We start from the raw sequence: 27,889 nt of genomic DNA on the forward strand, positions 1-27,889 counted from the left end.
TCGGAAGAAGTTCGGAGATGCCGATTCCTCGAAGAAGCCGGGGAGCGTCGGCCGCCGAGCCGGGCGTCCTCTAGCCGGGTGGTGGCGGCGGCGGAGGGGCAGCGCCGCGCTCGGAGCAGCGTGGGGCTGGGCGGGGCGGCCCCTAGGCGCGCGCTGCCCGCCCCGACTGCCAGGGCCGCGGGCCCGCTAGCCCCGCGCGGAGCGAGAGGCGCGCGCGGGCCGTGGGGGCTGGGCCGAGGCGGAGCGCTAGGCGGCGGCGGGAGGCACCGCGGGACCAGGCAGCGGCCCCCCCGCCCCACCGAAGTCCGTCCCCGCGCGGGGCTGGGGAGCTCGGGGCGGGGAAGCCGCGGGGCCGCGCCACGTCCCTCGCCCGCCCCAGAGCGGGTTTTGCAGGCGGCTCCAGGCTGGGAGCTTTTGTGTCTGCGACTCGGGAGCGGTGAGAGCGCAGACCTCCTCCTCAGAGGGCGCTGTGAGTGCGCCTCCTGGGCCCGACCGCCCGCCTCCCGCCTCCCCTGTCAGCGGCTCCTGAGGCGGCGGCGGCGGCGAAGAAGGAGTGGGAGGAGGCGGCGGCGGCGGCGCACTCGTCCTCCGCACACGCCGGCCCCGGGCGGGGGGCCGCCCCGAGGCCGCGCTCCCGCCGCCGCCGCTGAGCCCGGCCGGACCCCGCACGCCGCCCGGCCGCCCGGAGGCCTCGTCCTCCTCCCAAACTTTGCAAAGTCGCCCCGCGTCCTTGCCGCCCTCGGCCGCGCCTCAGCTCTGAGGCTCGCCTCGCAGCCGCAGCGGCCCCGCGAGCAGGAGGAGGAGCCGCCGCCGCAGCATCAAAGAGACCGAATTCCCGCGGCCTGGGGGGGAGTCATGCTTTGCGGTCTGTAATGTCAGCAGAACAGGAGAAGGATCCCATTTCGCTGAAGAGAGTTCGAGGTAACCGAGAAGGGCGCCGGGTTGAGGGAAGCGGGGTGAGCGGGGCGCGCGGGGGCCGCGTGCCCGGCCGCCGGGAGGCCACGGGGCTCTGTCCGGGCCTAACTCCGCGCAGCCCGCGTCCCGCCTGCGCCCCGGGGCCCGGGCTGCGGTCGAAGGCGCGCGGCCCCGGCGCTCGCCCGCCCGCAGGACCACCGCGCCGGGCCCTGGCCGCCCCGACTTTGTGTTAGGAGGCAGTTGAAGCCGCACTCCGCATCCCTTCATACCCCGCTTCTCGCCCACCTTACCTCGTTGGCCAGACACAGCACAATAGGCAGCTCAGAGGGTGAGAAAGAAACACCCCCGGCAGAGACCACGAACGGTGCCTACCCCCCACAAAAAAGTAAGTTGGACCGCACTGGAGTTGACGCTCTTGCAGAAGGTGTGCCGGGCCTTCGCGTCTCTCCCGGGCCCCCTTCCCACCTTCCAAAAGGCAACAAACATGCAGCTTATTTTCCTTAGGAAAGGAGAAACTATATTCATTGAAAACGCTTTCCTCTATTGGCTTGTGGATAAGAAGCAAGTCGCCCCAAATCAGTTTTACACACGGTCGGTCGGCTGGCTTCTTCCTCGCACACGAGTTAGGAATTTCCCTGCTGCCTTACTAAGAAATATCAGAGGGAACGTGTGCCAGACAAAAGATACTGCCTATAAGTTCAGACGTCAAGTGCCGTCTCGAAATTTGGGGAGTGTCCTCCAGCTCTTTATTTCTAGCGTTCAATAAGGTTAAGGTTGAAAGTCCTAAAGTTGAAGTCATACAGTTTGCTCATTAAGCAAATATTTATTGAACATCTACTCTGTGCTCGGCACTGTTTTTGACACTGGGATACCACGGTGAACAAAGCAAAAAGACCATCTTCACCCACCAGGAATTCAAACTAGTGGGGTAAACAAATGATGAACAAATGAAAGGTATAGAATGTCAAATGGTAAGTGCTATGGAAAAGGTCAAAGCAGGGAGAGTGGTTGGAAAGTATGTATGGGGGTGGGGAGGTAGTGATTATTTATAAGAGGGCTCACCTGGAAGATGAAGTTTGGCAAAGATCCGAAGGAAGTGATAGAGCAGAGCCCTACGGATAGGCGTGGGAATAGCAGTATTGGCAAGAGGAACAGCAAGTGCAAGGGCCCTGGGTCTGGAAGTTGTCTAGTGTGCTCAAGCAGCTGCATAGAAACTCTTGTAAGTGGCATGGAGTGAGCAAAGGGACAGTAGTGTGAGCTGAGCTGAAGGATAGGGTGAGTGTGTATTGGGGGTCTTGTGAGCCATTGAAAGATTTTACTTTGGCTTTCACTCTGAGATAGGTGCTGGATGGTTTTGTCTAGGAGAGTGACTGACGTGACTTAGGTTTTTACTTGCCGCTGTGTGGAGAATAGACTGTAGCGAACAAGGGCTAACAAGGGAGGCTACTTAGGAGGCTATTGTAATAAACCTTTCAGCCAAACAAGATAAAGTGCTTTATAAATCAGTAGTAAGGTAAATTTCCAGTTGATTTAAGTGATGTAGAGACTGAGGACCGCAGCCATTCATCTGTGTTTTTGTTTCTTGTGACTAGATATTAAATCTGTAGAACTGGCTTGAGACACAGTGACAATGTGGGATCCAAATAACATCACTTGAGTTTAGATAGAGATTGATTTTCTTAAACATTTAAGCAAAAACATAATTTAGAGCAGAATATTGTTTTTACAGGCTTAACATCAGCACAGTCTTTCTCTTGGTGAAGATTTTCTATTTCAACTTTTCTTTTCTCTTTGTGGTTATGAGTTGCCAAAGCCTTTAAGAAGCAGACTTTCTGAAATAGTTATCTCTTTGATATGTGTACCATATTGTTTTGCCTATTATTGTAAATTATTTTGGGCTTGAAGGAAAAGAAATCGTTATCAAGTTTATACCTTTGAATTCAATTGTCAGTCTTACTCAAATGTAATTTTAAATAAAATTGATGGGTATGTCATTGTGGGTCAAGAGCACAAATCTATCTTTGCTTTGTTACAACTGCTGGTTTTAACTTAGATGTTGGGAATTCACTCAGGTATCAGTTCAAGAATACTGTGAGAGTTAAGTACCAGAATATAAGACAAAGCACTTTTTAAAATAAAAAGCTGATACGAAGAGGAGTTTTTATAATAAGTCGTTTTGTACTAATTAGAACATTAATTTTTAAAGCATTCTAAAATTATTTTATAATCCATAAAAGGTACCAGTATATCTACCTGAGCTCTTCTGAAGCACGGTTCTGCTGAACTTCACTGCCCTGAAGCTTTTGGTTATAATTTATGTCATCTGACTGCTTATAAGAATGTGGTGTTTGCAGAACATAATCTCTTGAACATTGCTTCTCAAACTGTTTCTCCATCCATTGATATACATAGGCAGACTTTTTAATGGTTATGTATTTCATGTGTATAAAAAGTGTAAGTCATCAAACCTCTTGCTGAGGATAAGGCTAAGATATAGACGATAGATAGATAGACATAATAGGTAGATAGATCTCTCTACATATCTGTATATGTATAGATAGAGATATATGTATAGATATATCTCTATCTATACATATATCTCTATCTATACATATATCTCTATCTATACATATATCTATCTACACATGTATCTCTACATGTTTATCTCTAGAGAGACCTATATATATATTTAAATTTAGAAGAATTATTAGAAAATAATATTATAGGTATAACTCAGATATGGCAAAATTAGGACAACATGAATGACTTAAGGACTTTATAATAGTATACTCTGTAGACCTAAAGCACCATGATTCCTTAGGATGCTTATACAAAATGTAGCTTCCTGGACCCACAGAATTAGGATTTCTGAAAGATTTCTCTGCATCCTTAACAAGCTCTCCTGTGGGTCCTTATGTACACAAAAGTTTGAGAACTGCTGTTGTTAGACCTAGGTTATGATAGGTAAGTGGACCAGAGGAAGTGGACTGGTAGTTTTCCAAACTTGTCCTGATATTTTAATATTAGATTCAGAGTTCATATCTAGAAAGGCCAAGTATCTTTCTCATATTTCCTACCAGTTCTTACCAGCTCCCAAGCCCTCAGCCCTTGATTGAAAGACAGATCCATGAGGATATGTGCAATATCTTGATTCTTTTTCTTTTTCTTCCCTAACTGCTTTGCTCACAGGAGATACTAGATGAATGAATGAGTGAATACATGAAGGAACTCGTTCATATCTTTATGCTGCTTTCAGATTGTCCATAGCCTCTCCCACCAGTTTTTACTTGCCCTTTTCCCTTAAAATGTTACCATCATCCTTAGTTTAACCAACAGTCCTGTTATCCAGTATTCTGATGACAATACTTGTTCATTTATTCAACAGATATTTATTGGGTAGACAATGGGAATACATTGATAAGAAGACATAACGCTTGTCTTCACTAACTTTTAGTGTAGTCTGGGATACTGAAAAGTAATCATTTACAAACAGTGTGATAAGTGCTGTGATCATCTATGAAAAAATAAACATATAACCCCTCTTTAAGGGAGTCAAGGAAGGCCTCCTGGAGGAAAGTTTTAAGAAGCAGTGGGTGTTCCTTTGTTTTAAATGTAGAAAGAGCAGCAAGGAGGATGAGGGGTGAGAAGAAGGTCTAGGAACTTAGTGATGATTTTGAGAAGGCACTTTTGGGAGAAAACCATATTTCAAAGTGCTGAATGTTAAGTGGTGAAGATGTGATTTAAAAGAAGCTTGGTGGCGGAAGGAAATACGTAGCCAATAGATTGAAAAGAGTCGAGACAAAGTTTGTGTGGGTTCTCTTTGTTTACTTTTTCTCCCTTGAACAATAATAGACATATTAGTAGACCAACAGAAGGACCTGATTTAGAGGAAGACGGGAGACACTGAAAAAGCAACGGAAAAAGAGAATAATTCATTAATAAAGCGTTCAGTACATATAAAAAAATATCTACTGTGTACTAGGTACTTGCTGTTGTGGAAGTTGGGCATGAAATAGACAAGGCTCCTATCCTCATAAATCAAGTTTCTGCATATGAGAGAAGGAATAGCATCAAGGATGCAAATGAAGAGTTAGTCTTAGAGAATTAAAGAGAAAATGAAGAAGAAAAGCAAATTTAGAGTTGAAGCATTCATTTCAGATGAAATGCTATTTTTTTTACATAAATGTCACATTTATTGTTTCAAATACAATTCTGTCTGATTTACTACTGATTTTGTGTGGAAAAATTAAGACAGCTGACATTATATGACTCATGTCAGAACTGTGGTGAACACTATATAATATCAAGATAATTCCATCTAGACTATGAATAAATGATAGTTCTTTAGTAGAAATTTCACTAGTCATGAGGCAAAAGTGATTAAATAGCTATCTGCTTTTAAAAGACTGTAACCTTCAGGTGAAAAGCTTTTAACCAGAGTTGAAATGACACTGAAGAGGTGAGGATGTATTTTAGAGTGGCATAATAACACAGAAATGTCACAGAAGCATACATGGTAGACGGTACTAAAAAAATACAGACCATCTTGATAAGAGGAGTGTATGGAAGATTTGGATTAAGATAGAAGAGTAAGCATAATTTACGTAGTCATAGAACTGAGGGAAGCAACCGGTGAGAGAAAATCTAAAGGACAGAATTTTGAGGGGGATCGTTGTTTTGTTTTATTTTTTAATTAGCATAAGTAAGGACTAGGCAGAGTGTCAGGAAGGCGAGTTTGGTTTTCAGCACGTTGAATGAGTATCCCCGTGGGATGTTGCAGAGTATGCAATGGATATACATGGTTTGGAACTGAGGTGGGTGGTCTGAGCCAGAAATAGAGATCTGGAAGTTATCAGTAAACATGTGAATATTAATTTGATGCCTTGGGAGTAGATGAGCTTGCCCAAGAGAGTGAAAAGTTAGAAGAAAAAAGCATTGAGGAAAGCAACTTTGGGAACACTAATGTTTAGGAGATAAGAGGGAAAAGAGGGCGCTGAAAAACAGAATGCCAAGGAGTAGCCAGAGAGATAGAGAAAAACAGAAGAGAATGGTGTCACAGATATATAAAAGAATAATTGATGAGGGAGCGATAAATGGGTTTTGTTGTTAACAATGGAATGAAAGGTGTCTGTGAGACCTTCAGCATGCTTTTCCTCCCATATTCCCTAACTTGATAAAGATCATTTATTTAGTAACCCAAACCCATCCCCCAGTGCAACTCAGCACTGTCCCAGAGTCCTAGATATTCTGTCTCTTTAGTATGTTTTGTACTTGTCATCTCCTAGTCTTTCCACAGCTACTTCTTTTAGTTCAGATTTTGCTTATCTCTGATTATTACACTAACCCTGTCACTGGTTTCAGTGACCCATTTTGTCTTTTTTAACCCATTTTCCACATTGCTACTTCCTGCTGGTGATATATAACTGCCATTTATTAAGTACTTACCAAGCAGTTTTCTAAGTAGTTTAATCATCTCGATAACCCTGTAAGTTATGTTATTATTATTCTAGGTTTACGGTTGAGGAACTGATGTTCAGAGAGGTTTAGCAATATGTGGTAATGTAACATATTCAAGTCTGCCTGCTAAGTTGCTTCAGTCATGTCTGACTCCTTGTGGCCCCATTGACTATAGCCTGCCAGGCTCCCCTCTCCACGGGGTTTTCCCAGCTAGAATATTAGAGTGGCTTGCCGTTTCCTCCTCCAAGAAATCTTCCTGACCCAGGGATTGAACCTGCGCCTCTGGTGTCTCTTGCATTGGCAGGCAGGAACTTTACCACTAGTGCCACCTGGGAAGCCCATATTCAAGTCTACCCAGCCAGTAAGTGGCAAAGCTAGAATGTAAATTCTGGGGCCTCAAATCCTAGCCACATAGTGCTCCCCAAACACAGTTTAGTCACATTACTCTTTTTTGTAAAATTCATTGGTTTCCCGTTGCATTTCTGATGAAAATCCAACCTTCTTATGTTGACCCAATCTAACATTCCTATCTTCTTATTTGACCCAGGCCTACCACTTAGTCCTCCATCCTTCATATTCATGACATGTTCATCCTTGTCTCCCATGCTCCATTTCTGAAATATTCACATTTCCTCTCTAGATGTCATGAGCTCTCTTGCCTTTACATTTTTCTTTGCACATTCTGTTCCTTCTGCTAGGCATGTCCTCTTCTTTTTCCTAACTTTGCTACGATACCCATCTTCAAAGCATCAGCTCCATTGAGACCTCCCATTATTAGAGGTGTTATTGTATAGAGTCAGCTTTCCTCTTGGACACCATCTACCCACCCTTCTAAGCTTTACCTTTGTGAGCAGCCTTAAACTGCACCACAGTAATGCAAAGATTGTTAGTTTGGGGAGAACAGCTGGCACAGGAACCACAAATATTTAAAAACTTAAATGACTGAGGTTGAGGGCTTGAGTTTAATATTTATTACATGCCCAGATTGATATAGATTTGAGGCATCATATAGTGGACACTTTCTGCCTTGCATTTGAAAAGGAAATAATGTGTTTTTCATTTCAGTCATATACGGCCGTTTTGCCAAATGCTTGATGGAATTCATGTAACACTATATTCACGCATTCACAATGTTTCCATTCCATGGTAGAGACCAGTATTATTAAAGTGTATGTTTCAGGTGAAGATAAAGCTGTTTAGCTAAGAAGCTCACATCCAACTGACAGTATATGCTAGATTTCTGTGCTGTTACGAAAAACTGATATTTGAGTGTCCAGTGATTGTGTCGTCACTGCTGGTTATTAGATATTGATAGGATGTTAAGTACTGTAGAAACGGAAGTGAAGTACGCTAGTGATAAAGTTTAGTCTAAAGGGAAACAAAATGAGGACTAGCAATTGAGGGTCTGCTCTGTGCCAGGCAGTGTATTAGGTACTGTTTCAGTCTGTTTGGGCTGCTGTAACAGAATGCCATAGACGCGGGGGTTTGTAAACAACAGATATTTTATTTCTTACTATTCTTTTCTAAAAAACTTTTATTTACTTACTTATTTTTGGCTGTGCTGGATCTTTGTTTCTGTGCACAAGCTTTTCTCTAGTTGTGGCGTACAGGGGCTACTCTAGTTGCAGTGTGCATCTTCTCATTGCAGTGGCTTCTGTTGTTGCAGAGCACAGGCTGTAGAGCACGCAGACTTCAGTAGTCACCCCGCTCAGGCTCAGTAGTTGTGGTGCATATGCTTAGTTGCCCTGCAGTCATGTGGATTCGTCCCAGATCAGGGATCAGACTCGTGTCCCCTGCTTTGGCAGGCAGATTCTTAAACACTGGACCACCAGGGAAGTCCTATTTCTTACAGTTCTGACAGCTAGAAAATCTGAAAGCAAGGAGCCAGCAGACTTGGTGTCTGGTGAAGACCCACTTTGTGGTTCATAGACAAGTCTTCCTACTCTGTCCTAATATGGAAAGGGGTGAGGAAACTCTCCTAGGTCTGTTTCATAGGGGCAGACAGAGCCCACTTGACCTAATCACCTGTCAAAGACCCCACCTCCTAATACCATCACACTGAGATTAGGATTTCAACATAAGTATTTCGGAGGGCAAAACCTGGTTTGAGTCAAATTGGTCTAGAGTACATACTTATTCTAATTCATTCACATTTTAAAATACACACTTGGAATAATGCTGAAGCAGGTCTGTTTAAAGGAAAATATTAGAATACTCATTGGAAGGACTGATGCTGAAGCGCCAATACTTTGGCCACCTGATGCGAAGAGCCGACTTATTGGAAAAGACTCTCATGCTGGGAAAGTTGAGGGCAAGAGAAGGGGGTGACAGAGGATGAGATGGTTGGATGGCATCATTGACTCAATGGACAAGAGTGTGAGCAAGCTCTGGGAGATAGTGAAGGACAGCGAAGCCTGGCATACTGCAGTCCACAGGGTCACAAAGAGTTGGATACAACTGAACGACTGAACAACAAAAATGTTTTAAAATAATGCAGTCATATTACTTACAAGAACAGTTACTATCACATACCAAACCATAATGTGATAAAATGAATAAAATGAGTTTAATAAAAGAAAATTTAAAATATAGGAGGCACACTCATATCTAGTGTACAAGAATAATGTTCCCTTTAAAGACTTGGTGCCAAAATAGATTGAGTCTTAAACCTAAAGAATAAAGAAGTTGTACCTAGACCAAGAAAAAACCATAAGAGGCCTAAAGTAAATAATCCACTCTTTAAAAAGGGAAAAAATTGATTTTAAGAAATAAAAAGTGCTTACAAATACTTCCCTGGTGGCTCAGATGGTAAAGAATCCACCTGCAGTACGGAAGACCTGGGTTTGATCCCTAGATTGGGACAATCCCCTGGAGAAGGGAACAGCTACCCACTCCATATTCTGGCCTGGAGAATGCCATGGACTGTGTAGTCCATGGGGGTTGCAAAGAGTCAGACACTACTGAGCGACTTTCACTTTCACTTTGGCTTTCCTGGTGGCCCAGATGGTTAAGTGTCTGCCTGCAATGCAGGAGACCCGGGTTTAGTCCTTGGGTCAGGAAGACCCCTTGTTAAAGAAATGACAACCCGATTCAGTATTCTTGCCTGGAAAATCCCACAGATGGAGGAGCCCGTCAGGGTATAGTCCGTGGGGTTGCAAAGAGTTGGATACAACTGAGTGACTAACACATACAAATAAATGATTTTATCCTTATAAATGAGTTTCATATAAAAATCATTAATTTGTAGAGTCTTTAGATGGGAAAAAATAGCTTCATTTAATAGGTTGGAAACTCCCCTAAGATGATAAGGAGAGAAATAAGCTTCCAGATCTACATAAAAGGTAAAAGTTTATTTTGCTTAATTGAGATTGATTGACATAATGAAGGGTGATAATATATAGATTAAATTCCTTTACTTTCTTAGGATGAGAGAGGTTTCTTTCCCTATTGTGGACATCACTCCTTCCAACTTCTCTGCCCCTTGTGCATTCGGAGGGCACTGGGCAGGTAGGAGTGAAGAGATAAGATTAAGAAGTTCAAGAATTAACAAAAGGATCAGAGTAGCCATTGTTACAACAAGCTTTGAAAGTTCCCTTTTCTTGGTTCTGTGCCCCACAGCTCTCAACTTCTGGCTGAAATGGTCATGGTTTCCCTTGAAGAGTGTAGAGCAGATAGAGAGAAGCTCTGGCATCAAGTTATTAAGATAACCTAAATAACTACCTCTATAATCACTACTTTCCCTCCTTAGGGATTTTGGCCTTGCAGCTTCATTTCTAAGGAGTAATAATTACAGAAATTCTTGGTAGCTTATATTCTAATTAGCCCCAATGAGCATTAATCTGATTTAACGTGACTTATTATATCATGGAGATGACAGAACCAGCATTATTAGAGACAGTGATGGGAGGGACCTAGGTAAGGCCAAGAGTCAAGCCATTGGAAATGGCCTCATTAACTTTTTAGATGAATAATCAGTGGGGCAACAGAGACCAGTGGGAACTTGAAGGATTGTTTTATGGAGGAAAATATTAGACTCTTAAATAAAAAAGTAATACTATAAAATTCAGTTTTCAAAAAAGAATTTTAGATGGCTTTGCTCACAGATTACTTGAAAATATGGAATTTATTTAAATGATTCCAAATGTCAGAGTTTTGCCTTATAGTAAATATAGAAATTATTATTAAAGTTTCAGAAAGTGAACAGAGATGATAGAGTAGATTTTGTTCATCTTTAAATTACAGTATTTTAATAGAAAAAGTTACAGCTATTCAGTAGTCTTAATAATGCTGTGGAAAAGGTAATTTATATGTACTAGAAGAGACTCAGAGAAGGCAATGGCATCCCACTCCAGTACTCTTGCCTGGGAAATCCCATGGATGGAGGAGCCTGGTGGGCTGCAGTCCATGGGGTCACTAAGAGTCAGACATGATTGAGCAACTTTTCACTTTCATGCATTGGAGAAGGAAATGGCAACCCACTCCAGTGTTCTTGCCTGGAGAATCTCAGGGACAGAGGAGCCTGGTGGGCTTCTGTCTGTGGGGTTGCACAGAGTTGGACATGGCTGACATGACTTAGCAGCAGCAGCAGCAGAAGAGACTAATGTATTAATCAGTTCAGTTCAGTTCAGTCGCTCAGTTTTGTCTGACTCTTTGCAACTGCATGGACTGCAGGACCCAGGTATCCCTGTCCATCACCAACTCCCAGAGTTTACTAAAGTCATGTCCATCGAGTCAGTGATGCCATCCAGCCATCTCATCCTCTGTCGTCCCCTTCTCCCGCCTTCAATCTTTCCCAGCATCAGGGTCTTTTCAGATGAGTTGGTTCTTTGCATGGGGTGGCAAAAGTATTGGAGTTTCAGCTTCAGCATCAGTCCTTCCAATGAATATTCGAGACTGATTTCCTTTAGGATGGACTGGTTGGATTTCCTAGCTGTCCAAGGGACTCTCAAGAGTCTTCTCTAACACCATAGTTCAAAAGCATCAATTCTTCAGTGCTCATCTTTCTTTATAGTCCAACTCTCACATCCATACATGACTACTGGAAAAACCATAGCTTTTGACTAGATGGACCTTTGTTGGCAAAGTGATGTCTCTGCTTTTTAATATTCTGTCTAGACTGGTCATAACTTTTCTTCCAAGGAGCAAGCGTCTTTTAATTTCATGGCTGCAGTCACCATCTGCAGTGATTTTGGAGCCCAAAAAAATAAAGTTTGCCACTGTCTCCACTGTTTGCCCATCTATTTGCCATGAAGTGATGGGACCAGATGCCATGATCTTAGTTTTCTGAATGCTGAGCTTTAAGCCAGCTTTTTCACTCTCCTCTTTCACTTTCGTCAAGAGGCTCTTTAGTTCTTCTTTGCTTTCAGCCATAAGGGTGGTGTCATCTGCATATCTGAAGTTATTGATATTTTTCCTGGAATCTTGATTTCAGCTTGTGCTTCATCCAGCCCAGCATTTCTCATGATGTACTCTACATATAAGTTAAATAAGCAGGGTGGCAATGTACAGCCTTGACGTACTCCCTTTCCTATTTGGAACCAGTCTGTTGTTCCATGTCCAGTTCTAACTGTTGCTTCCTGACCTGCATACAGATTTCTCAAGAGGCAGGTCAGGTGGTCTGGTATTTCCCTCTCTTTCAGAATTTTCCACAGATTGTGGTGATCCACAAAGTCAAAGGCTTTGGCATAGTCAATAAAGCAGAAATAGATATTTTTCTGGAACTCTCTTGCTTTTTTGATCATCCAACAGATGTTGGGAATTTGATTTCTGGTTCCTCTGCCTTTTCTAAAACCAACTTGAACATCTGGAAGTTCACGGTTCACGTACTGTTGGAGCCTTGCTTGGAAAATTTTGAGGATTCATTTGTTAGCATGTGAGATGAGTGCAATTGTGCGGTAGTTTGAGCATTCTTTGGCATTGCCTTTCTTTGGGATTAGAATGAAAACTGACCTTTTCCAGTCCTGTGGCCACTGCTGCATTTTCCAAATTTGCTGACATATTGAGTGCAACACTTTCACAGCATCATCTTTTAGGATTTGAAATAGCTCCACTGGAATTCCATCACCTCCACTAACTTTGTTCGTAGTGATGCTTTCTAAGGTCCACTCGACTTCACATTCCAGGATGTCTGGCTCCAGATGAGTGATCACACCATCGTGATTTTCTGGGTCATGAAGATCTTTTTTGTACAGTTCTTCTGTGTATTCTTGCCACCTTTTCCTAATATCTTCTGCTTCTGTTAGGTCCATACCATTTCTGTCCTTTATCGAGCCCATCTTTGCATAAAGTGTTCCCTTGGTATCTCTAATTTTCTTGAAGAGATCTCTAGTCTTTCCCAATCTATTATTTTCCTCTCTTTCTTTGCACTGATCACTGAGGAAGGCTTTCTTATTTCTCCTTGCTATTCTTTGGAACGCTACATTCAAATGGGTATTCTTTCCTTTTCTCCTTTGCTTTTCACTTCTCTTCTTTTCACAGCTATTTGTAAGGCCTCCTTAGACAACCATTTTGCCTTTTTGCATTGATTTTTCTTGGGGATGGTGTTGATCCCTGCCTCCTGTACAATGTCACAAATCTCCATCCATAGTTCATCAGGCACTCTGTCTATCAAATCTAGTCCCTTGAATCTATTTCTCACTTCCACTGTATAATCATAAGGGATTTGAATTCGATCAGACCTGAATGGTCCAGTGGTTTTCCCTTCTTCCTTCAATTTAAGTCTGAATTTGGCAATAAGGAGTTCAGTTCTGAGCCACACTCAGCTCCCGTCTTGTTTTTACTGACTGTATAGAGCTTCTCCATCTTTGGCTACAAAGAATGTAATCAATCTGATTTCAGTGTTAGCCATCTGTTGTTGTCCACGTATAGAGTCTTCTCTTGTGTTGTTGGAAGAGGGTGTTTGCTATGAGCAGTGCATTCTCTTGGTGAAACTTATTAGCCTTTGCCCTGCTTCATTCCGTATTCCAAGGCCAAATTTGCCTGTTACTCCAGGTGTTTCTTGACTTCCTACTTTTGCATTCCAGTCCCCTATAATGAAAAGGACATCTTTTCTGGGTGTATTAATGAATTTTTATTATTAAGCATTACCTTTTTCTATTTACACTTTTGTTATAATGAAGTACCCATAACAAGCATTAGGAAAGACAGGGCTTTAATGTTTGGCCTCTTTATTTGTTTATATAATCACTTTATTATTTGACCTCAGGCCCACTGCTTATTCTTTTCCACGAAATTTCTAGGTATTCAGATATAAGAACAACACATTTCTCCGTTCAGTATGTTAGTATATACTGTTATGCCTTTTGTGGGCCATTGAGGAAGACATTATATGTATAAGATTTCTGGAAGGCAAACTTATATCTTAGAAATTGAATAAACTTAGTTTTACTTAAGCAACAAAGCAAAAATAAATAAGTTGGACTTCACCAAAATTAAAATCTTACATGTTTTACATCTGATAAGACTCTTGTATCCTTAATATATATGTAAAGAATTCTTAAAACATAACAGAAAAGACAATCTAAGTGAAAAAATAGGCAAAGAACTTGAAAAAGCATTTCTGCACAGAAGATCAATAAATACACGAAAGGGTAGTCAACATCATTCGTAATTTTGGAAATGCAAATTAAAAGCACAAGGAGATACCATTTCACACTCACTAAAGTCACTATTAAAATAAAAAAATAAATCTCGGGGAGGATATGAAGAAATCAGAACTCTCAGACTTCAGAGGCGGGGAATGTAAAATGATGCAGCCACTGTAGAAAACAGCTTAGTGTTTCCTCAAAATGTTAAACATAGAGATATCATGACTCAGCAACTGCACTCCTAGGTGTATACCCAAGAGAATTGAAAATACACTTTCATTTAAAAAGTGCACATAAATGCATCCAAAATAGAAACAACCCAGGTGATCACCAACTGATGACTGGATAAAAATAATGTGGAACGTTCTTCAGCCATAAAAAAGAATGCAGTAGTACTACATAAAATAACATGGCTGAACCTTGAAAATATTATGCTAAGTGAAAGAAGCCAAACACAGAGCCACATATTATATGGCTAACAGGTACGTGGTTTCTTTTTGGGATGATGATAGTGTTCTGGAATTAAATAGTGGTGATAGATACACTGCTTGGTGGTGGTGAATATGCTAAAGACAAAACAAAAACCCATTGAATTGCACACCTACAAGTAAAAGAAAACAAATCCCAGTTTCAGATTTCAGAGCTGCTTTTTACCAGAGGTATGGCCCAGACCTTTACAATTTCATTTCTCTTTGTTTCTTTTTTAAAATGAGGATGATTTTCCTCATAGGTTTGTTATGAAGATTAAGTGAAGGAACATAGATACAGTTAGATAGAAACCTTTAAGATAAGATGCTAGTACAAAACTACAGAGTCTCTTCTTAAATTTCAAGTGAAATGAACCAAAACAGTTGGAAAAAAAAAAATGGCAAAAAATGTCAGCAACAAACAAGGGAAGTGGCACAGCCCAGTAACATAAATCTGGAATAGGCTGAAATCTGGATCACTGTTTTAGGCTTCTAAAACAACCCCTTCCTCTTGGGAGCTGTTGGTGATTTACAAAATTTTGAGAATGCTCACTAGTAACCCCAGGTCTGGAGAAAAGCAAATTAAACAAGTGTTCTTATTGTCTCACTTTTTTGAGTGAGAAAAAAAACGAGTAAAACAGGTTTGTTGTTGTTTTTAAAGGACTCTCTCTGAGAGAAAAGAAGTCTTCAGGGATACAAGGTGAATAAGACAACACAAGAGAATACTCTAATGTGAGTGGATTACTGCACCCTACAAATAAGTAGATATGCACTTAACAAAACCTCAAAATTAAGATCCTGGATGTTTCAAGGAAACACGAGAGGTTAACAACCTTACTAAGATAGGCAAACATTTTAAAGAGAATATCCAGTCTAATAAATGTAACATTCATATTGGGTTTATTCTAGGAATGTCAGGCTAGGTTTAACATTAAAATAATGTAAAGGAAAAACATCATATGATTAGATACATACCACATAAGCCAAGAAAACCACCTAAGCCAGGCAAACAACCTTAGATAAGAATAAAAGGGAGTCAAAGTCACATACATTAAATCAGAGTTTAAAAGGTCTGGGCAAAGTTACAGGGTAAAAATAAAAGCATGATAATTACTCAGACATGCTATAGCAAACTAATGAACTAACACACATAGTGAAGAAAAAGAAAAACAGCATGCAGAAGATGAAGAAACCATAACCTACAGGACAAAAAGGAAAAAGTAAAAATTTATAGTCCTCAACTTTCAATGAAGGAAGTGTCAACATTATTTAAAGAAAAAAGAAAAACCATGTTTTTAATGTTTTTTTATTTAATGTTTTTATTGATGTTTTAGCCTTAGAGAACCCATTCCAGTGTTCTTGCCTGGAGAATCCCAGGGACGGCAGAGCCTGGTGGGCTGCCATCTATGGGGTCGCACAGAGTCGGACACGACTGAAGCGACTTAGCAGCAGCAGCAGCAGCCTTAGAGAATTCTCTTTTGATGAAGAAACATTTAGCATATTCATCATTTTAACTTGTTTCTTTTTCCTTATTAAATTTGAATAAGTTGACATTTAATGCTTTTATTTAAATATATCCCATTTTTGTAAAAATATTACTATCAGTGTTTATACACAGGAGTGAAAGTAGGTAGGTAGGTAGTAAGCTAAAAGTCTGGACTGATGTTAACTTATGAGTAATGATAGTTTCTGGCTGGTAGGGTTTGAGGTATGTATCAGTCAGGGTCTAGTCAGGAGGCAGAAACCATACCAATTATTTTTAATGTAAAGAATTTGATATAAAGTATTGCTAACAGATATTAAACTGGCAAAATGGAATACTAAAGATTTTACAGAGGTAACAACTGTGGGAAGAAGCTCCGCATGTCCTCATGGCTGTAGGACATAGGAAACACGTTGGAATTATAAAAACATGTCCACTCACAAGAGGGACCCTGTGGAGTTTAAACTCCGGTCTCTGAGAAGGAGGTGCTGCTTAGGCTGGTATAAATGCCCATGGGGTTAGAGGATGGGACTAGTGACTCAGTGCTGATGTCTCTGAGGAGGGCACAATCAGGCTACCTGGGATAATATGTGCTCTAAAGAAAAACAGTGTTATTTTGTTCCAGATGGTTAGCCAGAACAGGGAGTACCTTTCCACTCATTAGAAGACTTCCTCTCTGTCCCTCAATAGGGCTTTTAAAAAGTTTTTATTCATACTGGTCTTGTGCATTTCTTAAGTTTATTGCTAGTTATTTTAGTTTAGTTTTGTTCCTGAAAATGAAAACTTTTCTTCTTCTTTATCTTTTAATTAGTTGTGGTTTTTATACATGAAAGCTTTTGGTGTTTAAATATTAATTTAACATCCAGAATCCTTACTAAAATTTTGTTATTTGTCATAGTTTTTACCTCCACAGTATTTAAACTTGTTCTAAATAGCCCTTACAGAAATCTGCTTTGCATTTTGTTATGTGTGGGACTATTGCCAGCATGCTGATTTCTCTTTATTGCTATGTACCATTTCTTTCCCTGAGCTACTGTTGTAAAGATATCATTACAGGTCTCCCTGCTCCTGACCTCATTCTCATTACCAATTTATTCTCAGCACAAATGCTAATGTAATCTTTTAAAAACACAAATCGTGTTACTTTCCTGTTTGAAATTCTTAAATGATCATCCACTGTTCTCCAAATATAATCCTGATTCCTTATCATAAACTACAAGGCTCTATATCTCAGTTAGCTTGGGCTGCCACAACAAGATGCCATAGACTGGTGGGCTTAAACAACAGAAATTTATTTTCTCACAGTCTGGTGCTAGGAAGTCCGAGATTAAGGTGCCAGCCAGTTTGTCAGTTCCTGGTCAGAGCTTCCTTCCTGGCTTGTAGGTATATGCCCATCTTCTTGTGTCCTCACGTGGTCTTTCCTAGTGTATGCATGAGGGATGAAGGAAGGGAAGGGGAGAGAGAGCAAGGACAATCACTTATTCTTCTTCTAAGGCTGCTAATCCCATTATAAGGGACCCACCCTTGTGACCTAGTATGACCCTAGTTACCTCCCAAACCCCTCATCTCCAAATACTCTCAAATTAGGGTTAGGGCTTCAATATAGGAATTGTGGGGGGATACAGCAATCAGTCCATTAACACTTTAAAATGATCTGGTCCCTGCCTGTCTCTTCAGCCTCTTCTGAAGGCACTCTCCAGAGTCCCCTAACACACTGGCCTCTTTTAAATGTCTCAGACACATTTGTGCTCCTTTCTTATTTATTCTCTCTGCCTACAGGCTTATTGTTCTGCTCTTCAGATGAGAGATTTCTTGTCATCTTTTAGGTGTCAGTTTAAGTGTCTCTTTCTTAGAATCCACGTGTATGAGCAAGTCTCCTAAAATCTTCTGTCAACCCATTGAATTTATTTATTAATCTGTTATAAATATGTATTATATGGCTACATATATGTGTACATAATTTTATTGTCAGTTTTGTATATGTTCAGAATTCTCTATAATAAAAAATGTGCTTTTTTAATGGAAAAAAGTTCCATTGATAAACTTACTTTTTAACATAGTCAAGCTTTTGCTTTTAATTGATTGAGAAAATCATGCCCACATTCATTGTTGTGTTTTGATAATACCTTTCAGAATTAAAAGGCATATGCCTTTGATGCCATAATTCTAGTTCTAGGAATGACTTGTACATGAGTGTAAAGACATTTATACATGGATTTTCATTGCAGAAAAGCAAAGGTTTGGAAACAATTGCAATCCATCAATAGGGAGAAGACTAGTTTAATGAATTATGGTATAATCATACTATGAAATACTACTCAGTTGTTAGAGAATGGAACAGTTCTATATGTAATGGCATAGAATGATTTCCAAGTAAGAAAGCAAGGTACAAACCATTGTTCTATACTAAACACGGCATCCTTTTTGTACTCCCTAGAGATACACTAGAATTAATCTAGATTATCTTTGGAAAGATGGAGAGAAACTAGCAACAGTGTTTGCTTCAGGAATAGGAAACCAGATGACTGAAGGTTTGAGGGTAATATAGAGACTTACTTTTTCACTGAAAAAAAAAAAATTAAAAAACAATGCTGTGGGAGTAGAAGTGAATGACTCTGGCTGAGATTATGGGGAAGGCTTTTTGAAGAACAAAGATAATAAAAGCTTAATACTACTTTTATCTAATAAAAATAGAAAACATATTAACAGGTAGCTATAATGGTATAAAAGATATAAAATTTCACTTATGAATAGAAATATTATTTGGATGTATTTACTTATTTTTAGGTGGTGATAGTGGACTGGATGGGTTAGGAGGACCAGGTGTGCAACTAGGAAGCCCAGATAAGAAAAAACGCAAGACAAATACACAGGTAAATTGGCATTTTCTTTGTTAACAGTTTTTCTTCACTGATATGATCACGCTATCAGGTAAATTTAACTTTGGTCTTGGATTTTGTTTACTATCCTCATTCTGAACCTAGTAGTAAATTCTGCAGTGATTGTACTTTTATTCATTTATTTAGTTTTTACTCTGCAACTCATGGCTATTATTGGACTGTAGGCCTAGAGTGAATACTGCAAGAAGGAAATGTAGGCAAATAAATTAAAATGCTTATTCTTAAATCTAACTTCAAAGGAATAGATGCCTGTAGTTTTATGAAAAGATTTAAAAATACATGGACACAAGTTTAACCTGGAGTAATGTTCAACTATTATAATAAATCAGTATGTATGTACATAACATGAAGCAGAAAGCATCTTTTGTCTATAATCTTTGGTCGTAATAAACATTTATAAACACTGACTTTCTTGGATTTATCCTCTATAAATTTGAAGCACTCTTTTTGTTGTAAAGACTGCAAGTGAGTATGAAGTGTGTACATTTTACTTTTTTCCATTTTGGCTACACTGTTAAACTTGCAGTGTGACTAAAACTGGCAGTTAATTTTTCTAGTCTGAGGTCTAGAACGTAGTGCTTTGGGACTACTTCAGTAGCTACTCCCTGAAATTTAGCCAGGAAAAAAAAAATTAGGTCCTGTTTACTGTTATTTAATTTTATAGCTATTTGGAGGCATAAAGGTATTTTTAGTTAAAATTTTAAGTGAAAGATTATAGTTGTAGGCTAGCATATTAAATGAAAATTATGGTAATGAAGCTTCTTTTGAAGACTGAATACATCTAGAGTTTGAAATAATTGATTTGAGCTAAAAAAAAAATACCATATTTCCTTTCCTAAATGAAAGAAACCTACACATTTTTATCATTAAATATAATTAAATATAAACGTTTTTTGGAATTGAAAGGTCAAGAATTAAATTTTCATAAATTTTCATAAATTAAAATTTCATAAATTTCAAAAGAAATTTAACTAAAACCTGGGTTCATAAATGTTAACATTTATGACTTCTTTGATCAAAAACATGTATTTCACTTTACATTCTCATTTCAGGGGCCTTCTTTTCCTCCATTGTCTGAGTATGCTCCGCCACCGAATCCAAACTCTGACCATCTAGTGGCTGCTAATCCATTTGATGACAACTACAATACTATTTCCTATAAACCACTACCTTCATCAAATCCGTATCTTGGCCCTGGTTATCCTGGCTTTGGAGGCTACAGCACATTCAGAATGCCACCTCACGTTCCTCCAAGAATGTCTTCCCCATACTGTGGTCCTTACTCACTCAGGAATCAGCCACACCCATTTCCTCAGAATCCTTTGGGCATGGGTTTTAATCGACCTCATGCTTTTAACTTTGGGCCACATGATAATTCAAGTTTTGGAAATCCATCTTACAATAATGCACTGACTCAGAATGTTAACATGCCTAATCAACATTTTAGACAAAATCCTGCTGAAAACTTCAATCAGATTCCTCCGCAGAATGCTAGCCAAGTATCTAACCCTGACTTGGCATCTAACTTTGTCCCTGCAAGTAATTCCAATTTTAGTTCTCCGTTAGAATCTAATCATTCTTTTATCCCTCCCCCAAACACTTTTGGTCAAGCAAAAGCACCACCCCCAAAACAAGACTTTAGTCAAGGAGCTACCAAAAACACAAATCAAAACTCCTCTGCTCATCCACCTCACTTAAACATGGATGACACAGTGAATCAGAGTAATATTGAATTAAAAAATGTGAATCGAAACAATGTCGTCAGTCAAGAGAATAGCCGTTCGAGTAGCACTGAAGCTACAAACAACAGCCATGCAAATGGGACACAGAGTAAACCACGACAGCCTAGAGGTGCCACAGATACATGCACCACTGAGAAAAGCAATAAATCCGCTCTCCACCCAAGCCGTCATGGGCATTCTTCTTCTGACCCAGTGTATCCTTGTGGAATTTGTACAAATGAAGTGAATGATGATCAGGATGCCATCTTATGTGAAGCCTCTTGTCAGAAATGGTTTCATCGGATCTGCACTGGAATGACCGAAACAGCTTATGGCCTCCTAACAGCAGAAGCGTCAGCAGTATGGGGCTGTGATACCTGTATGGCTGACAAAGATGTCCAGTTAATGCGCACTAGAGAAACATTCGGTCCACCTGCAGTGGGCAGTGATGGCTAATAACAGGCATTCACTTCAGTGTTTCCCCACCCTCTGTGTATTACAGAGGGTCAGTGACACAGGATGTTAATGTTTTACATAATTTTTTAAAATGCATACATGAAAAGATTATTTACCTTTTAGTTTTTATTAATACTCCACTTCATTGCTAGTGCGTATTTTGTATTGTCTTGTTTGCTATCATAAATAAGAATAATGTATATGGGGGTGCATTAGAAAGTACTATACAAATAAATTTTAGCTGTTGTTAAACATAAAAGCCTCTTGAAGCTTCAAGATAATGTATAGCAAACGTAGGCAAGTTTTTACTTTTTTAAAAGTTAAAATCATTGAAAGATGTGTCAGTTGACCCTTGAACAACACAAGTTTGAACTGCATACGTCCACTGATTTTCAGTAAACGCATACTGTAGTACTACATGATCCTTGGTTGGTTAAATCCTAGGATAGGGAAACACAGTTTTGGGGGGCTGACTGTAAAGTTGTATGCAGTTCTTGACAGTGAAGAGATTGGCACCCCTAGCTCCCACATTGTTCAAGGGTCAAGTGTATTTCACTGCTGAACTTCGGCAATATCAAATTAAACATTTAGTTCAAAGAATATTTGAGAATCCATGTAATGTGTTTTCAGAAAGAATATATGTAGCTAAAACATGAAAACATACATTTTAATGGATCATCTAACAAATAGTAGAGTATGACACCAGATTCCTCCCTTACTGGTGTTCTTGAAATTAGTGACTTTCATATTATCAAGTCAGTCTTTCCAGGATGTCTGTTTGTACAGCTACAAGACAGATGTTAGCATATAGTAGATGTTCAATACGTATTTGTTGATTAACTTGTGGATTGTACCACATGAAATTGCTAACGTAAGATCAGTTGAAAATTGACTACGATTAGTAGAGTTGTCATAAAGGCTGTTTTTAGTTGTGCTTTTATTTAGAAATATAACAATATTATGCTCTTCACTCTTCAGTTTTCCTTGATTATTGAGTTGTTTTGTTATTGTTTTCCAGAGAAATAAATAATACAGTATTCTCAGAAGAATTGTGAATACTTTTCTTAATATCATTTCAAACTGGGACATAGAAAAATGAATTTGGCCTTACAGGGCTCTGCTGGCAGAAGAACTACTCAGTGGTGGTTTGAAAAACCTTGTTCTTGGGATCTGAATTTAAAAATGAGCCTCACAGGACTTCAAAATCCATTTTAAGTGAAGATCAATTAAGAGCCAAGGTGAGAGCTTACTGACAGCCATTTGAGGCCCTGCAGGAGACACAAGTTTCTGCTGGGGCTGGGGAGAGTGTAAAAATAGACTTAAAGGTATTCTCTTGAGAGAAGATCAAGAATGGAGACAGTTGAAGGTACACTCATTAAGATTTGAAACAACAGAAACCTGTTTTTGGAGTGGATCAAAACCTGTGACCCAAAAAAAGGATTCTATATGACAGTTGATAGCAATTTACACAATGGTTGGTTGTTGGTAAAGCTCCCAAACTTGAACCATCATTACTGTTGTGACCAAATCTGAAGACTGTGTGTTGATCTGCAAAAGGGATAGTGACAACCATTTAAACCTTGGTGAAATGACAGCAGCAGCAATATTGCCAAGAAACTTAAATTATGCTTGAAAATTTTGATTATATACCCTTTGATTAGTAAACATGAACTGACACTTTTACATGACAGCACTGGCATCACATGTCACAAGCCACCAAGCAGTTAATTATTTGATTCTGTCGTTTCCAGCATAGTCACCAGAACTTTATCCAGTGAACTGGTGTAGTTTGCATCGTTTGGAGCTTTTTCTAAGAAACTACATGTTCTCCAGTTGAGAAACGGTAATTGGAGGGTTTGAACAATTTATACAACATAGCAAATGATGAATTTTATAAAAATGAAATATTTAATATCCTATTAGAAGAAAATTATTAATGCTCATGATGCGTATTTTGATTGAATAAAACTTATTTTTTTAAATAGTGTTTTAATTGTGACCAACAAAAACAGCAATTTCATATGGTACAAGGTAATATAAGGTTTTTCCCATTTACCTGTGACTAGTTAGAGGTGAGTACAAAATATTTTAAGCATAGCTGTAAGATAAATATCTTTATAGTTCTAGGAAATGATATAAACTCTCATACTAGGTACTCCTTTGTGTGAAAATTTAACCATTTGAAGCAGATTAAAATGCAGTACATTGGGCTGACTCTTGACATTTGATTGTTCAGTAGCATACTTGAAGATCATATTTTGCTTACATTGTTCAGTAGCATACTTGAAGATCATATTTTGCTTACATTGTAGCTTTTGTTATTTTCTAAATATGTAAGGATCTAGTTAAGTTGTTTTTGGAATCCCAATGAATGCTGTTTTTTAAGATATAATGCACTGCATGCTATAAACCCAGTTCTAGCATCAGATGGTGATTAAAAAAGAAATGACTGAGTACAGTTAGATACTGAGTAGAACCTTCCAGTGTCCTCAGGAGTTAACACAGTAGTACTCGCTGTGTTCATTGCTAAAACTGGTGAGAAGCAGTTTCTAAAGCCCTCTGTTGCTTACAGTTTTATTAGTTATGAATGTTTTGTGAAAAGGAAATAACCTCTCTCAAATTAGTCTAAAAATACTTGATTTATAATGTGACTTTTATTTTCCATTTCCAAATAATTGTTTTTAAAATTTTACAAACAAGTGAATTTGTTCATGTGTTTAGGTCTTAAGAACACCTAACTTACTTAGATAAAAATCTGTTAAATATCCAAAAGAGGAAAAAAACATGGTTGATTCCAGCAATGAATTACAGGCAAACTGTAATCATAACTGGCGAATGTTTTCATCTATTTGAATTAATTTTCTTACTAGTTCTACATTTGTCTATATAACACTGTCAGAAGTTTTCTAGAGGCTTTTTGGTAGGGAAGTGATGAACTTTAAGAAGGCCAGATATTAATTTGCCTAATATGACTCAAAGAAGACTGTTACACAAATTGATGTGGCTTTCATAATGCAAGTGATGAGTTGCCCTAATTTCAAAATATTTAAAGAGGGAATGAGATGCATAATCTTCTAGTAACATCACACCTTTTTTAGCGTAATCCTCTTCCTTCACTGAAAGGACCTCATCTCACATGCACACATATATACAAGGACACACACACGTGCAGTTGAGCAGGAAATCTTGGAGTTTCTCCTACATTCTCAAGTTTTGCCAGAGTTCAGCCTGGCTGTCAGCAGCTGGCTCCCTCAACAAGACTTGGTTACTGATAGAAAGTTTTAAATCATCAGTTCCTTTCTCAGAACTCGCTTTGTTCATTTCACGAGAGAATTCTTGAACCACTTGCTTCCAGATGCTACTGGACTCACTAATACAGAAATAATTTAGCTTGTAAAAGAAAAATAAATTATTCTTCAGATAGAGTGCTTAGAATTAGATTTGTGATCCGTGTTTTCCTTGTGTGTGAAATACTTTAGAGTACTGCTATTATGATTCTTGTTATCCAAACTAGAAGATTATGTACATAAAACTGAAGATTTTCTTGTACTAGTGCTTATTCTTCTTAGATGAACACAATACAAGAAATCCAATTTGTGTGTGTATGTGTTTAGATTCCCAACTCTTCCTAGTGGTAGGAAAAAAACTGCAATAATAGGTCACCCTGATATCTGCTGACTTTAATCATCCAGGTAAATATCGGGAGTTTTCTTCTAATACTCTTCCAAATTTGTTTGTCTTGAACAAACTGAGTGCTAGTACTTACTATTCAACATGTTATAGTAATTGTATTTAATAGTAAATATATATATGTATATATAAGCAATGATTTTTAAAGGGAGCTCGAGAGAGTTTTTTGATTTCTTTTTTGCAGTGTATAGAGGTTTCATATGCATGAGTGTCTTGTTATTTAAGGTCTTTTTAATTAAAAGCATCAAGATTCCCAAAGTTCATTTGTAAATAGCGATTTAGAACTCTCTATAAGATGACTAGATTCTTAGGGAAGCTCATAAAGGCTTATTTAAACCTCATATAGTTAGCCAATAGTATCATGTTGAGTGTTCCTTCTTTAGGAGAACCAATCAATGTAGGAAGGAGAAAGGAGAGGTCGGTCTTACCTTTTTCCTGATTGGACACAGGAAGGTTACGTACTTTGGTGTGAGTGTTTCCCAGTTGCCCTCCTACCATCTTAAATTCTCCAGTGAAATGCTCTAGAAACCAACCTGCCTTTTCCCTTCCTGGATGTTCTATACTTCAAAATTTCATATCTTTCCTCAGAAGTCACACTTCTTTGTTGGCTGTGGTTGGCTAGATTTTTAAGGGGAAAATGTTTTCCAATAAGTCTTGAACAAAGTGAAGAATATGGGATTAAATTTCTCATTTTTTAAAGACTTTATGCAGAATGAATCCTAATATCTTAGATTTCCGGCAATATGACCACATTTCAGGCACCATAGAAAGCAGTATTTTTATTAGATCGATACCTTGAGAGTACTTCCCAGTTTCCTTTGAGACTTTTCACTTTTTCTCTGCTTCAGAACTCAGAGATTTCCTTCTTATTTCCAAATTTCAGTAACTTCCCCATTTCCTGTATTTCATTTATCCTGTAAAGTAGTATAGAAGTCGCATCTGTATTTTTCCAACTCTTGGTACAGTGATGGGAGCTTAGAGGCACCCCTGGAGTAAAGGAACTAGGATGGCATTAGTATTTGCCAAGACAAGTGGTCTAGGGCAAGTAAAGGGAAGGACATTTTCATTGAAAACTTAATGAAAGCCAATGGATAAGCTTCATCTTATGTCATATTTTGTCAAAACACATTATTTGTAATTATATTAAAATTCTAAATACCTGTCCTTTTCTTGTTCTGTAGGTGATGTAGATGATGTTGCTTGTTAGTTAAAATACCTTTTATAAAAGAAAGTCCTGCTTCTTATCATGATGTATGTGACTTAAATGACTGTTTCATATTAAAACTATTTCTTCCTTATGTACTGCTTACATATACCTCTTTTTGGGATATTAGTTCAGTACTTTTATACAAATCTGAGTGTGTTCCACATTGGTGACATGTATTTTTGCAGTAAATTTTTGTTTTGTTCTTAGAGCATGTTTAAAGTAACACATGCACTAGTGCTGTGATCTGTGGCAAAATTACTGTAATTCAAATTGGAAAATAAAATGTTTCCAGACTTTGTCCAACATTTATTCCTATGGCAAAGGAAATTACTATGTAATACTAATTATTTCTTATGCTGATATGTTTAAGCTACTCTATGAAGTATGTGAGACATCAGTATTTATGGGTTAGTATTAATAGATGGCCTGATGTCTGAAATGGAAGAGAGGAATAAAATTTGGTGTTGGCAGTTCCTAGAAGCACTCATAATAAATACTTTTTAAAAATTTGATCTTCCTTTTACAGTTATAATTTACTAAGGAATTATCTTAACTGACAGTGCATATTAGATTTTTTTAGCCTATATCATTATATACTAGACTTTGAACTTATTTTAATGTCTTCCAACCAAGAAAGATATCATTCACTCCACCATAATCAAAATAAATAGTAATAGTAATCTTCATTTATTGAGAAAATATTTATTAAAATAACATGAAATGCCTCTAGTTAGAATTTGTAACCATTGATTCAAGGCTTGATTGGTGTTTGTACTCTGATGAAAAGATTTGTTAATGAAAATAATAAGATTTTAAAGAAAAATGTTTAATCTTGAAAAAAATGTTAGCTTTTTATAAGCATTTATTTCAGAATACTAGTTTAAAAGCATTCTTTTGTCATCAAACCAAGTACCCAAAAGAATTGTAATAGATAATACTTGCAGATTTGCATATTTGAAATTACACACTTAACAGAAAAAAAATGCTTGTGAGTGCTTAAACTGCATATCTTTTTAAAATATTCAAAATTTCAGACTTTTATCAATTTAAACTATCCTGGATTGATAAAACTTTACTATATCAGTGATGTATATTACAAGGTTAATGTCTACTGATGTTGTCATTTTTGGCATGGTTGTTTTGGTATGTATCATACATTTGATTGTCAGCTATTGATAGAACTGACATAGCAATGAATCTCAGTTACTTAAAAAAAAATTCCAGATGCCATACTGTGTCATAATCCCATTATATTTTATTTGAATACTCAGTGTTTTCATGGGTTTCTTTTTTTTTTTTTTTGTATTTTAGTTTTACATGTTTTTTTTTTTCCTGGTACTTCATATACAGTCTTTTAGAACTGGATCTATTTCTATTTGAATCATAGAGTTTTAAAGAAGTACTCATATTAAATGATTCATGAATTGCTTTGTGGAAAAATTTGAATAAAGTATGAAATGACTAGGTTACCTCCAAATTGTTTATTTTCTTTATGTAGTTAACATGCAGGTTACAGTTTTCAGAGAAAATTGGCTTGGTAACTCAATGCAGTAGATAATGGGCAGTTTGGCTTCCAACTAGTAAACCAAATAATTCTCAATTCTGAATACTTTTTAATAATTACTGTAAATAATGGTAAGCCAGTTTTCATTTCTCTTTTTAAGATACTAATTTCCTCCTTATTATTCTTTTTCCTTAAACATCTGCTAGAATTTTAAAATTGGAGTTTAACTTATCTTCCACATTTTAGTTTTTTATTCTATAGGTAAGTAGTAAGATGTGTAGAGGTTCTATCAAAACAGTCTGTGTTATTGTTGGCTGTTCTTTTCAGGGATCATGCTAAATGTCATTTGTGCATTGTATAATGTTATTTACCAGTATATAGACCTACTATTAGTTGAAATTATGTATGGCAGGCTTTCTTGAACAATATGTATTGTAAATTTGTTTCCTGTTAGTGTTATGCTTTAGATTCTTTTAAATAAAGCTAGTTTTTAAAGAGAAAAA

The 27,889-nt window shown here is 38.3% G+C and overlaps 1 protein-coding gene across 1 annotated transcript; it reads left to right on the forward strand.

The window, feature by feature from the left end:
* Nucleotides 1–620: 620 nt before the first annotated feature.
* PYGO1 (pygopus family PHD finger 1) lies at nt 621–27,889 on the forward strand. The gene is made up of 3 exons (XM_027553936.1): nt 621–921; nt 18,696–18,781; nt 19,861–27,889. Exons 1-3 carry the CDS (start codon nt 873–875, stop codon nt 20,983–20,985), a joined length of 1,260 nt encoding a protein of 419 aa, XP_027409737.1. The 5' UTR covers nt 621–872; the 3' UTR covers nt 20,986–27,889.

Source organism: Bos indicus x Bos taurus, chromosome 10, assembly GCF_003369695.1.
Source record: "Bos indicus x Bos taurus breed Angus x Brahman F1 hybrid chromosome 10, Bos_hybrid_MaternalHap_v2.0, whole genome shotgun sequence".
NCBI lineage: Eukaryota > Metazoa > Chordata > Mammalia > Artiodactyla > Bovidae > Bos > Bos indicus x Bos taurus.